Here is a 14,356-nt window from a genome sequence, read left to right on the forward strand (position 1 = left end):
TATTTATGGGGCACAGTATGACATTTCTTTGCATGTAAACAGTGTGTATTGCTCAGAATAGGGCAATTGGTATATCTGTTGCCTATCATCTGTATGTTAGCCTTAATTTGTATAATATTTGATTATATGTGTTTTAATAAAAATATATGTGTTCGAGGCCAGCTCAGCAACTTAGTGAGGCTAAGTTTAAAAGAAAAAAAAAAAAAAGAAAAAAGCACCCTGGTTTAAATCCCTGTAGTAGTGGGGGGTGGGCGGAAAGGAGATAGTCTGAATTTATTATTATTTATTTTAGTTTTACTACTCCTTATGTTTTTAAAGTTTGTAATGCAATCCATAATATTAGGTTAGTTTTTGGTGGGGTATGAATCAGTAGAGCTTTTCATTAATCCTTTGTTATGGGACTGATATCCTTCCACCAATGCTTTAAATTTGTGTTTTGTTGGAGTGCATGCCAAGGAAAAATGTCAAGGTATTAGTTTTCTGGATCTCTAACTTCACCAGGGTCCTAAATAATTGAGTGAGATGCTTTCTTAAATTTTTTTCTGCAGTCAGGCTTGCTATGAAAATGCCATAATTAATGGTTTGGAAATCTATTGTGACAGATTTAACAAAAATTATAATTTTAACCATAATTATCTAACTATATACTTTTCAATCTTTTTTACACAATAGTACTTGTATAAAAATGATATTTGTTTGGTGTACTTGGAAAAAAAGGTGATATTCTTTTCTTTAGTGTGAACCTAGAGAGAGGAAAAAGGGAGAAAGATAAAGAATTCAGAATTTTAAAGGATCTGTCTCTAGTCATAAAAAGTATTGTATTATTAATGGTAGGCCATCAGCTGCTTTATTTGATAATTTTACAATGCTTCCATTTTATTTATCTTATTTCTCAATCCTGCAGTCTTTGTATATATGTAATATATTTATAAAGTGCATATGTATTTCTATATATAGCATATATTGTTGGATTTTATAGAAAAAAAATCCACCTCCTTTTTAATTAGTTTTAGGTAAGTCATTTATGTCTGTACTCTTTTGTGCAAGTTCTCTTTTTATCACACATGTTGGAGAGAAACTCTGACCCTGACTGAATCCACCAATTTTATCTTTCATCTGAGCTGCTGGATCATGATAAGAAAATCCTACTTTGTTACCTTTCAATGCCAGAATGGACACTTTCATAAACTGAATATTAATTATTGCCTAAATCTTCTCCTTCAACCTCCAACAATCCCTCTCTAAGCTGAATACTTTGTTTTAGAGAGCTTTTCACCAGGGAGGGTAAAATACCAGTTTTTACATGTTTCATCTTTGAGCCACATATCCCACAAACTTGTCTTCTCCCTCCTCCATTTTCCTTGTAACAGTGGAAGGCTAGCTCTAGCTTCTGTCCGTGGCTCATATCACTATCTTGGTCAGGATTCCACCCTTTCTGCCTTCTTAGGGATCTTATTTTCCTTTTTTGTTGGCTTTCACTGGCTATTAATTCCTATCAGCATGTTCTAAACTATCCTGACCAAAAAAAAAAAAAAAATCTGTTTACCTTAATCTTTCCATTTACCTTTACTTTTTTCTGCCCTATGTAGCCTTCCTTAAATAAGTTGCCTCCATACACATTGCCTCTTTTCTCATACTTATTCCATAGTCATCTTAAATCTGCCTCCTCACCAACATTCTAGCTGAATTCTGCCTACTTTGGGGTTGTTTTTCTCCTTTGGTTTATACCACTAGCTGCTGGAATAGCTTTTCTTGCCAATCCAGCTTCATCTCTCGACATTCTTTCCCTTCTACTTTATGTTCTAGACATTAGATTTTTTTTTCTCGTTTCTAAAATGCATTCTGCTTTGTTTTAACCCCCAAGATTTCATGCTTGTTGTTTCTCTAGTCTAGAACTTTCTCCGTTATCCACTTTATAGTCAAATTATCCTTTGTGTAATGTAAATGTCAATTTAGAGGTCCTTTTCTTTAGTTGCTCTCTAAAGTAGGTTAGATTTTCTTATGATATCCTTTAATCATAGTAACCCACATTAAATTTTTTTCATATTTGAATGTTTTTCTTTTCTATAAATTGACCATTATATCACCACAGTTAAAAGAATGAAAATCACACATTTTCCAAAAAACAGTTTAATTTTTTTGCTCACTTTTTTTCAAAACACATCTTCATTCCTTCATTTGCAACATTTCTTGAAATTATTAAGCTGATGAAATTTTAAGTTGAATTAAAATGACCCTGAAGTCTACCATGTTTAGAATAATACCTTGCACAAAAACTAAATAGCCTTTGACATATTTGTTCATGACACTGTAGGGTACTGGAGGACAGAGACTTTTTCTTTTTTTTTTAGCAGTCTTTAGATTTTTGAACAAAATAAACTTAAATGAGCCACAAAATGGATTAATTTTTGGAAATTATTTAAAATAGGTGCTTCTTACATGTTCAGAATGCTCTAATCTCAGACATTAGATAGCTATATGATTAAGCTAACTTCTCATTATTTTGACTTCTGTTTCTTCATATATAAATTCTGTTCTAATTCTATAATGTAAGTAAATCAAGCAATAAAAGGTATAAACAAACAAAATATTATTATTTTATGTTCTACTTTTTCAAAAATATGTCCTTTTGAACTGTGAATTTTTTAAAGTGCATACTTTAAAAGATAGTGTATTCTTAATTCATTTTTGAGTTCTATGAATTAAGTCAGTTTTATTCACTTATGCAATTAGAAAGTTTTCCCTTTTTAGTTTTTGTGATTCAGTAGAATCACATTAGTATTCCAAGTTATTTTAATTTTTCCTTTTCACTGTAGGTCAAAAAATGTGAAATATCTGATTGAAAAAGAAAATAAAATATCATCAAATTTATCTTATTTTCCATTTTTGTAAAGGTTTAATCATGAAATAAAAATCTTTGTGATAGTAGAGCATAGATAATAATTTAAACATTTTTCCTTAAATGTTTACTGACTTGATAAAAATTTGTGTATTTTTCTTATTATACTGTAATTTATCTCATTAAAACAAATTAGTTATATTTATGTCAAAATTAAGATACGTTCTTCCTTTCATATTTATTTAGTTTCTAGATTGTTGGCAGCAAAGTATTTTTAAAATAAAGATAGAGTCTCCTTTGAATTACTAGTAGAAGTTGGAAAGAAGAGAAACTGTTATTATCAGTCATCACTGCACTGATGACTCCTGCCATCAGTTCCCATCCTTTCACCCATAAAATCAGCATAAAATTGGCCTAACATTGCCAGATCAGATTGATTATTTAGAAAGTAATCCTCAGGGAACAGAAAATTCAGTCTTTGTGCAAAGTTGTAGAATTGAATTATTATTTTTTTTAGTCCCTTTTGTTTCTTCCTCTGCAGTACTTATGAAAAGTTGCTACAAAGATATGTCAGATGTGGTTTAAATATAACCACATAAATATTAACTAAGTTAATGCATTTTAAAATATGGATGCATATGATTCTAATAAAGTTTTGAGTGCTGAAGAGTAAAATTTATTTAATGAAAACAATAGGATATGTTCCACTAGATAATTAAACCAGTAGGTGCTGTTTTTATGTACTCACTTATTCTTTCTCTGTGAATAAAGAAAAAAAGAAAAAAGATTGAGTAAGGGATTAGTGTAAAGTAAGGCAGTAAACCATACTTAACTAAATGCTGCTAACAATGAGAGCAAACTGTGAGAACTACACCAGTTAAAAGTCCTGATTTAAAGACAGAGGCATTGTTTTTTTTTTAAAGTATTTATTTTTTAGGTGTAGATGGACACAACACAATGCCTTTATTTTTATGTAGTGCTTAGGATCTGACCAGTCCCGCTTGTGCACCTGTGCAAGGCGAGTGCTGTACCACTGAGCCACAATCCTAGCCCCGAGAGGCATTGTTTTTTGTTGTTGTTTTGCCCTTTTTTTTTTTTTTTTTTTTTTTTAGGAAGGAATTAACCCAAGGGCCCTTTACCACTGAATCTCATCCCTAGTCTTTTTTATTTTATTTTTTTTTAATTTTGAGACAGAGCCTTACTAGGTTGCTTACACCCTCCCTAAATTGCTGAGGCTAGCTTTGAACCTGCTATCCTCCTGCCTCAACCTCCCTTCTTCATGCTGGAAGGAATTATGGGCATGAGCCACTGTGCCCGGCTTAAAGACATAGGTGTAAAACACTTGCACAGACATTTTCTCAAATGTCTCTCAAAAGTTGTTTAAAAGCGATATTTTAAGCACATTGAAACCCCTTAATTTCATTATTTATGAAAAAGAACTAGCCTACATTTTGTGTGATGATTTATTTATATGGCCATTAATTTTTATGTTAATTTATCAACAGTAATAATTTTTGTTTGCTATTTCATGAAGATTCTGTCATACACCTTTGTTTTAGGAGATTTAAATCTGATCAGTTATTTTATTTGCCACTTAACATATCATCTTGTATGCCTGTGAAACATATAATAAATGTGTGTGTATGTGTATTCCAATTGGTAATAGTTATCCTCAGGACATTAATGCCTCAGGATTTTTAAGTGATCTATTGTTCATTTAACTTCATTTCAAATATGTATACATTGTTTTACGGAGGGCATAATCATTTGTTGTTACTTCATAAATTTGTAATGTATATGTTTTAAATGACTTACCTGTGTTAATTTATATGGAAAGTTTTTATTGCTTTATAAGTAAAAGGTTTAGTTATGGAAAGCTTGCTTTCTTTGCGTTTTAAGTTAAAATACTTGAAAAAATTCTGTTGAAGTTACAAGTAATATTTTAGCTATTCACTTTTTAATTTGCATGTCTTAGATTTTAAGATTCTGAATATTTTCAATTGTCTGCCAGTTGAAAATACGAGAGGAGCCTGCTCATGCTAAAAATACTGCTAGCCATTCTTGAGTTTTGGAATTAGCACTTAGGAAAGTATGCATCCTTGAATTTTATTTTAAAAAAGCACTATGGAATATTGGAAATAATGGATTAGGGCTGTAGTTTTCCACTGACTTGGTACATAAAGTGAATACTTTGACTTACCAAATCCTTTTGCTTAGGTTGGAGTTCAAGCACTGTCAAATTGGCAAAGTTTTATTGTGGACTTTCAAAAGTTTTTTAAATTTTTTTCCCCAGAAATAATATTAACTCATTTACCTTTTAAAACATTTAAAATATTCAGAATTTTATTTTTGGCAGTTAAAAAATAAGTGTATGACCAAAATATTTACCTAGTGATAATTAAGAATTTTATTATACCAAGTGGAAGAGAAATAGTTTAAGGAACAATGAAAATGTAAAACTGGTGTGAATATAAGTAAAAGAATACATATATATATATATATATATATATATATATATATTAGATATATTAGAAAAAAATTTCTGAAATATCCTGCAAATATTAATTGTATTTTAAATAAGCAGTCTTCTACCTACCTATTAACTTATCTATTATTTTAAAACTGATTTATAGAGTTTATTTTGTTTTAGTCTCTGTCAGTTGTAATGTTTGATTACATATTTACCACATTTATATTCTAATTTCATGTTAAAACCAATAATTTAAAAGTATAGTTAACATTGAAAATACTCAGAATCTTAAAATATATGATATATAAATAAAATGTCAATTGCTAAAAAATGATTTTTATAACCTTACCAAGTTATTAATTTCATTTGATCCTATTTCAAAAGTCACTAAAACCTTAAAAGATTAAAATATTTAATTTGATAAATAGTACACAGTGACCCTGGCCAAAAAATTATGATTGTAGTTTGTGTAATTAAATGTTTTTCTTTGGCTCTTTTTAATGATGATGTATCAATTATTTGCAGATCCTGTGATATTGTGGAAATTCCCAGAGGACTTTGGAGACCAGGTTGGGACAACATAATTTAAAAACATTAGAAATGGAATATTATGATTATTATTACTCCTGTTACACTTAAATTGCCATAATTTTTTTTTCTTGATCAATGTGAGGGAAGAAGGAGCAAGTGTGGACAATAGGTAGAAGAATATTTTTTAGTGTTACCAAGTAGATCAATGAAGACTCTCTTATGTTGAAAATAATAGGGCCTAGATATTTACAGTTTGAACATATTTTCATACTTATACTTAATTCTATGTAGACATTATTTCTGTTACTTAGAATTAAGGATAACTGCTATAAGTAAGTGATCAGTTCTTTCCTTATCACAGTGATATCTCAAATATTTACAATTAGAGTTTGAATTATCAATATCTTCTTACTTATAATTTTTACCTGTAGCTTTATTTTCTTAAACATAGCATGAGTGTCTGCAGGATTAATTTATTCCATTTGTGTTTTAAGTTGTAGTCTTCTATAGTTTCATAAGTATTTAGTATTATCAACATGATGAAATATTTTTATATCATATATGTAAATAGAAAAATATTTTAAAATTTGTATGTTAGATTTATCATTTTGAAGTTGAACTATATAATATATGATTAACAATACAAATTTAAGTTTTGATAGAGATAAGTACTTTTTGTTGGATATATAATGAGTAGGTTCCTTTCGTTTTGAAAGAAATGGGATAAAACAATCTTATCACTGTTGGAATTATAATACTACAAATTTATAATTTCAGTTCACTGATAGGATTCTGACAACTTACCAAACTTAAATCTGATAACAGTATACCTTTAAAACAATTCATTCAGAAATAGACAGGTGCATGATTTTGAATGTATGTGGAAATATAATGTTTTAGATGAAAGAAATCTGAAAGAAAAGTCAATTAAATGAGCATGTTAAGCATTAATTAGATCTAGTGCAGACCTTGACAGTGGTTTCAAATAGAAAGTAGGTATGTACTTTTAATATGGTTTTAGCCTTTTAGAGAAAGGATAGATTTATAAATATCTTAAATATATAAAAGAAGTCCCTGTGGTGAAAACTTTTTTTGGAATTAAGAAGCTTAATTGGATATGTTCCCAAGTTGTATATGAAGAATAGAGTCTTGCTGACTCATTTTACCCTTCTGAAATGTTCTTTTCCTAGTCTTCTCAATTCTTTCTTGCCAACTGACCCAGGAACAAATCTTCTGTCCCTTTTCAGGTCTTTTTTGTTATTTTTATTTTCACTGCTTAGACTACCCCTAAGAATTTTCAGGCGATCCAAAGAGTCCTAACTGGATTTGCATATGAGTGATAATGTACTTGTTGGGTCTACTCCTAGAAGAATTTTTTGTGAGTTCAGCTATAGCTTTTCTTCTTTGTGACTCTTAAAGTGATGCTTGGAATTTTTCACTTGGAGCTGAATTGTTGCTCCGTTTCTTAAATTTGTGAGGTCATCAGAATATCAATAAGTCCTCACATTCTTAGTGAAATACTAGACTCATTAACCATGTAATAGTGATGAACATCCCTAACCCCAATGATTTCAGTTCACAGCAATTCCAAGACTTTTTGAAAGTTAGAGCTGAAAGGAAGTTTAGTTACCATTTTGTTTACCTACCTCACTTTACATGCTGAAGAAGCTATGCTTTATAAGGGGCCTAGCAGAGGGCCTTGAGGAATGGTTATACTGTGTGCTTTTTGGGGAATGTACTAATACTACAGAAGATGCAGATGCTGTTTGTATTGCTTACTCTTTGATCTTCTTCTTTCTTCTACTTGCTATCTACTTTTGTTCAGAAGACATACTACAGAATGTAATTTTACTGTAGAAATAAAGTGTACTAAAGTAATGGCTGGGTAGTTGGGTAAAAATGTACATTCATGTGATGTAACTGTTAGTTTATGTGTTTAGTAATCTGATAAATTTGGGAAAAACAAACTCAAATAGAATAAAATATGTGCTTGTACTGTACTTAACATTTACTAAATTAGAGGATATGGCTATTTTCATTAAGCCAAAATTATAAATCTTAACACGTTTCCTAAAGATTTGTATTAATGACATGAATTTGATTTCTCTAAGAAGAATTATTTATCTATCTATCTATTTATTTATTTATTTATTATTTTGAAGTGTTAGGGATTGAACCCAGGGCTTTGCAAATGCTAGGCAGTGCTCTACCACTGAACTACAAATCATTCTTTTAAAAATTTTATTTTGACACAGGGTCTTGCTAAATTCCCAGCCTGGCTTTGATGTTGGGATCTTCCTCTTTGAGCCTACCAAATAGCTGAAATTATAGATGTGTTCCACTGTGACTGAATAAGAACTACTTTAAAAATCTACCTCATTTAAGATATTAGAAGCTCAGTTTTCTCTAATTTTATAAGACCTTTAGAAATATTCAGTTTACATATTTTTGTAAGACAGTCAGAACAGTGCTTCTTTAATTTATGAGACTTTATAATAGGAAAAACATTTCATGCTAACATGAGCAAAAGCCTTTATGGATTATAGACATATACTGTACTATCACAGATGGAATTTTTTTGGGTGGTATTTTTAGGTATACTGTTTACAGTGAACAGATAATCTAGTTTTGAAAAATAAATTTATAAAAGTAATGTGATATTTTTTCAAGGGCTTTTTAGTGATGTTTTTGATTATTATGAGATTTTTTGCCAAAAACTGAATAAATTTTAACTTTGGCAGTTATCATGTAGCATTATCTTGCCTTAAAAACTTAAAATTATTCACCGAGTACTTTTTGCAAGGAGCAAAAAAGTAAAGAAGAAGGCATTCTAGAAGGCTGTTAGGGAAAGGAAGATTTGGAGAAAAGGAAGATTTGGCCTGGGCATCTGAAGTGAACTATTTTGGGCTCTGCTTCTACCATGAGTGCATTGTTGAGAATGCTGGTAGTAAGAAAGGGAGCATGGGAGGTGATTCGTAAGCTTTATTTGACCACTGAGTTTGTTTTTTTTTCTGTTAGTTGTTTTTCTTCAGATGAGAGTAAAGGACAACCCCATGCATAGTTAGGGTAACTGAATGTGATAATCTGTTGTATTAGAAAGAATGGTAAAATTATTTCATTATTCAAAGCTGAGGCAGAGTGATAGAGATATTAGAATGTTATTCCTTACATTAATCTTTCAGTCCTAACCTTGTCAGTTATATTATTTTTACCATTAGGAAATGTCCTCTGCTATGAATAACATAATAGTTATTTCATGGGATTCACAATAGGAATCAAGGTCTGTAAGAAGTAGTGAAGTAGGCCTGGCTAAATTTCCTTCACACCTAGTATACCTGTTTCTCAGGGTTTTGTTTTTTTTTTTTTGTGTGTGTGTGTGTGTGTGTGTTTGTGTGATATTTCTATTTTTACTTCCCTTTTCCATTCCATTCCTTCTTAGGTTTTGTCCAGTTCTTTTTATTTTGAAGATTAAGTTTGAAAATTAGTTCTTTGAAGACTTACATGAACATTTATAACCAATAGTCTACACTTCCGTAGCCTCTATTATATTCCTCTATATTCTACAGTTTTATTTTCCTTTATTCCTTCCTTCCTACTTGGGCTGTATGTTTCTTGAAGGAAAGGGGGAACATTTTCATTATCAATTTCCACAGTTAGCAGAGTAGATGGCACATGATGGTATCTGAATAAACATTATTTGAGTGTCTCCTTGAGTGGGTGACAGGTCAAAGGAAGTTGAATAAATTCATGATATCTTATCATAATCATTTTAGAAAAACAGGAGGCAGGTAATCTACTGAAAGGGATGTGAGCACAGTTTCATTAAAATTTGAGTGAAAAGATGTGATGTGGCACAGGGTTTAGGCAGTTTGAAATTTAGTGAGTGGGTCCATGATGGTTACTCATGATGGGTACTTGATTCATGTGTTCCTCCTCCCTCCTCTCATCTCTATGGAAGGCTTAAAAACAATTTAAATTTCAGCCTGGTGTATGCTCCCATGATAGGTGATCGAAGTGCATTTAGAAATATTTTTAGAAAAATGCATGTATCACATGATTATTTTTATAATAATAATAATAATAATAATAATTCTGTTCATTAAGTAACTTTGGGCAGAAATGATCTGGAAACAGTTTGTATTACAATTATAACGAATACCAAAAATAGCTACGTATTGTACAATAGTAGCAGAGCATTGAAAAATTTATCCTTCAGGTATATCTTTATAGTTCTTTTTATCTGTAGACAGCCTACTAATCAGCTGATACTAAAATGAATGTATTCTACATTGTATACAATTTTCTTTTTATGTGCCACAATGCCTAATGATTTTTCTGCATGGTTTAGGAAAAATGCCTGTTTTTAAATAAAAATTTATATCTATATTAAAATATATATTTTAAGAGATTTTGTCAAAACAAATTTAAAGTTGAGGAACATTGATATCTGGGAATTTTATGTTTGTTTCTTATATCAGTCATAAAGTAGATTATAAAGTAGAAACAATCTATTAAATCCTAATAATCTCAAAATAAATAATTTCAACAGTTGTGAATTTTTTAAGTCAAAACTTTTTACTCATTTGCTCTTAATTTTGTCATTTTCAACTACCATTTGATTATACCAAACAAAAGATAATTTAACCACTTCTAAACCAACTATTGTTTTTCTAAATGGAAAAAATGGAATGACTTAAACTGGTTTTTAATGTGAGAGAATAAATTTTTATTTCATTACTTATTGAATATGTATACATATTATATACGAACACACTTCTGAGACAAATGATTTCTTCATTTTTATCAAAATAAAATTTCATAAAGGAGATAATGGATAATTGTAAGGGAATTATATCATAACTTGTAGCTTTCTTTCATAATCCAAAAATTTTGTAAGTGATCTGTTTTAATCACCTTAAAATATCAATTTCTTCTCATCAGTTTACTTTGTGGTAGATACACTTATTGTATTTTTGGTACATTGCTATGTCTAAAAGAAGAAAATCTAAAAGAAACACTATAAGGTGACAAGCCTGTGGGAAAATACATAAAAAATAAATCAAAGATAAGATCAGTTGTAATTATATTTTTCTATCTAACGAAGCTTATAAACAGTTTTGTTTTGGAGGTGCAGTGTTGGGAAGCTCATGGCAAAACATGATCACATTCTTATTTTACATAAATGCTCATTTTATATTTTTTGCTGATACAATTTAAAATTTTGTTCAAAAGAAGGAAACTAATTTGGGAAAAAATGGTGATTCTTAGAAATTTTGCTTTATGAATGACCTGAGTTTTTTTCTGTATAACAAAACTATGTGATTTAGCAAATTCCTATTGAATAAAATATTTTTAATGGATTTTAAATTTTATTTGAAAACTCCTATAACAATCATCTTAGTTTTCTGCTGAAGGATGAAAGATTTTATTTTAATGAGTTCTTAGAGGTAAGGTTTTTATATCTATTTTATGACAGTAAAAATATTATATTTTAACTGGAATATCCAATATTTTTAAGCAACTTTTAGAAATTAAATAATATATAATATAGATTAAAGTAAATCAATGTGGTTTTGCAGAAACTTACTTGAGCATTTGACAAAAGTAAAATTAGACTTTAGTTCTATTAAAGGGTTCTGAGTCTTTGAGAGAAGCAGAATAGAGAAATGGTTTTTCAATGTAACACAGGCTGATGAATCAGAATAAATTCTACCAAAGTCATAGGAAAACAAATTGAACATAATATTATGGGAACATGAAAGTCTCTCTTCTAGTTCAAAATTTTATTCTTAAAATTTTTATTTACCTTTATTTTAAAAAGAAATTAAACTTGGGTATGAAACAAAGTATGGAAACAACAAGAATAACATGTTTAGATGTTACTTGATGGAAATGAGGTCTCTTAAAACTCACATAAAGTTACAGTTCATTCACCATGTTACTTTGAAATAATTTTGTTTATTTTAACTATACTGCCTTAAAAATGACTTTTAGGGAATTTTATTTTTAAGAATAGATTTAAGTTGAATGGGATTTCAGAGGTAAAATAGTAATTATCCATAAATTGCCATTTTACTTTTATATTTAATGTTTTCTATCTTTTCTTCCCCTTTTCACTATGATATTAGTAGATAATCTTTTGAAAGGAAGTATTGCCAAATTGCTCATCAGTGTTTAAATTTTTGGCTTGAAATACAACTTGGGAAACAAGTAAACATGAAGACACTCAACTATTGAAAATTTTAAGTTTAAAAATATTCTGTGTCAGCCTAAAGTATTGAACTTGATCAACATATGGTACCAGCTAGCCTCATCCCCACCCGTTCTTTTGTTATCTTGTTATTGTTATAAGGCTTAATGACAGTTGTAAGCCATAGTTCTGGATGTGGGGGTTAGTTCACCCTGGGGAGAAGAAGAGGAAACTGCAGTGTGGATTATGGAAATATGGATTGATTTAAGAAGAGACCTCTGGTAAAAGAATGGGGCTCAAAGAAAAGCTAGGAGAAACTAATGAAAAGATGATGGAATATGATGTGAAAATGATCATTTGAAATCTTTTCTTTCATTCCCAGCTGCTGTGTTTTGCAGAAAAGGAATGCATTTGTGTATTAAGGGAAAGCTAAAAGAGGCCAGATGAATAGTATTATTTATTAGATATATTTTCATTTTGATTCAGATAAATTATGTGCATTTAAATAGACTTTGCATATGTTAAGGCATTTTAAATATTAAGGATGTAATGTTAGAGATATTTTATAGAAATATTTTACGTCTTACATAATATTTGGCCTTCTTTACATACACCTATTTCAAAAATTGACCTCATGTTATAATATTATTTTTATTAAATATGACTGTTTTATTGATAATATGAATTACTTTTAAACTTAATTATTCAAATAGATAGCTAAATGTTTATCAATAAGTATTTTTTAGATAAGTGATAATATTGCAGCTTATCTTCATTAGTACTGAGTGATAATATCCAGCTGTTTGCCAGATAACAATTCAATCTAGTGGTCATTTTTTGCAAAATACAGATGCTAAGTACATGTGGCTTGAACTTGTTTCTGACATCTTCGTATACAGAGATTGTTCCCTGATTCTACAGTTTGGGAAAAGTTAGACTAGGAGAAATTTAGCATGAGAGTATAAAAGTAAGGCTTTTGGGAAGAGGGTCATATTTTAAAAGAGGATGGTGTTTTCAATTTATGTAAAGTATTCCAGAAGAATATATTTTTTTAAGTTGTAGGAAACCTTTGACTGAAGTTAAGGAGAGAATGTTTATATGGACTTTACTTGTGTAAATGAACTTAAAGAGCTAAGATGTAGCGTCTCAGAGAATATCTGCTGCTTCTATACACCTCAGCCTTATTATAAACTTATAATGATAAGTTTAGTTTGATAATCATACTCTGTGACTTTTACATAAATATTTTGTTTTGAAAGAGATGGATAGTACATCTGACTTCCTCTTTCAAATCTGATAGATTCTAGCTGGCCAGGTAGGATCATTTAATATTTTGCATTGCAAATTTCAGTGGTTCAAAAATTTTGTTGATTATCCATGGAGTTAAATCAAGTAAAAAAGTGTGACTTGATTACTTCTAGGATATGGAATATGAAGGAGGGAGAATAATATTAAATAATTCTAAGTTTAGAGCCTTTGGGTGTAGAAGGACAGCATATGAAATTAAGCACAAGAACTTGTTACAATAGGCACTAATTTAGTGTGACTGGAATGGATGGGGCTTGATGTTGAGTATAAAGATTGTTGGGTCCAGATTAAGAGCTTTGGTTTATGTTCTTTGGTGGTGACCTATAGGAACTAAGTGATAACCATGAAGGGTAACAGATTTCCAGATATTCCATCTGTATTTTAGGAGGATAATTTTAGGGTAAGTGCTTTGGAAAGGAGAACAGGAGCTTGTTTGAGATATGGAGACTAAGTGAAAGTCCATTGCAAATGTTGAAAAGAACTGTTGAGAGTCTGAACTAAGGAATCAAAGATAAAGTGGAAAAAGGAATTAATTTGAGATTATTATTATTATTGTTTTGGAGGAATAGATACATGAGATCTACCCTCTTCATAAAGTGTCCCCCTCTTCCCACCCCCTGGCAATTATCATTTGACTTTGTTTCTAGGAGTTTAACTGTTTTATATACTTCACATAAGTAGAATCTTTCTAACAAATATTTATTTCACTTAGCAAGCTGTCCTCAAAAGTCATTCACCTTTTTGCATATGGTAGGATTTCATCCTCCTCCTACTTTTTCTTCTTCTTGTTCTTTTTTTCCCCCTTTATTGCTATGCTGGAGATTGAATCCAGGGCCTTACACATGCTAGGCATGTACTCTATCAGTGAGCTATACCTGTAGCCAGATTTCCTTCTTTTTAAGACTGAATACCATTTCACTGTATGTATATGTCATATATCCTTTATCCATTAATCTATCAGTGCAGATACATTATCTCAATTGTGAAAAATGCTGCAATGAACATAGGAGGTCATATA

At 30.1% G+C, this 14,356-nt stretch overlaps 1 protein-coding gene across 1 annotated transcript in view; it reads left to right on the forward strand.

Moving 5' to 3' along the window:
* DENND1B (DENN domain containing 1B) overlaps window positions 1-14,356 on the forward strand; it is a 233,626-nt gene that overhangs the window by 66,168 nt on the left and 153,102 nt on the right. The window contains exon 3 of the mRNA XM_081300539.1: window positions 5,835-5,878. Coding sequence (XP_081156665.1) covers window positions 5,835-5,878 — 44 coding nt within the window. The remainder of the gene's footprint in view (window positions 1-5,834; window positions 5,879-14,356) is intronic.

This window comes from Spermophilus citellus (genome assembly GCF_964194105.1).
Source record: "Spermophilus citellus genome assembly, chromosome: 6".
Taxonomy (NCBI): Eukaryota; Metazoa; Chordata; class Mammalia; order Rodentia; family Sciuridae; genus Spermophilus; species Spermophilus citellus.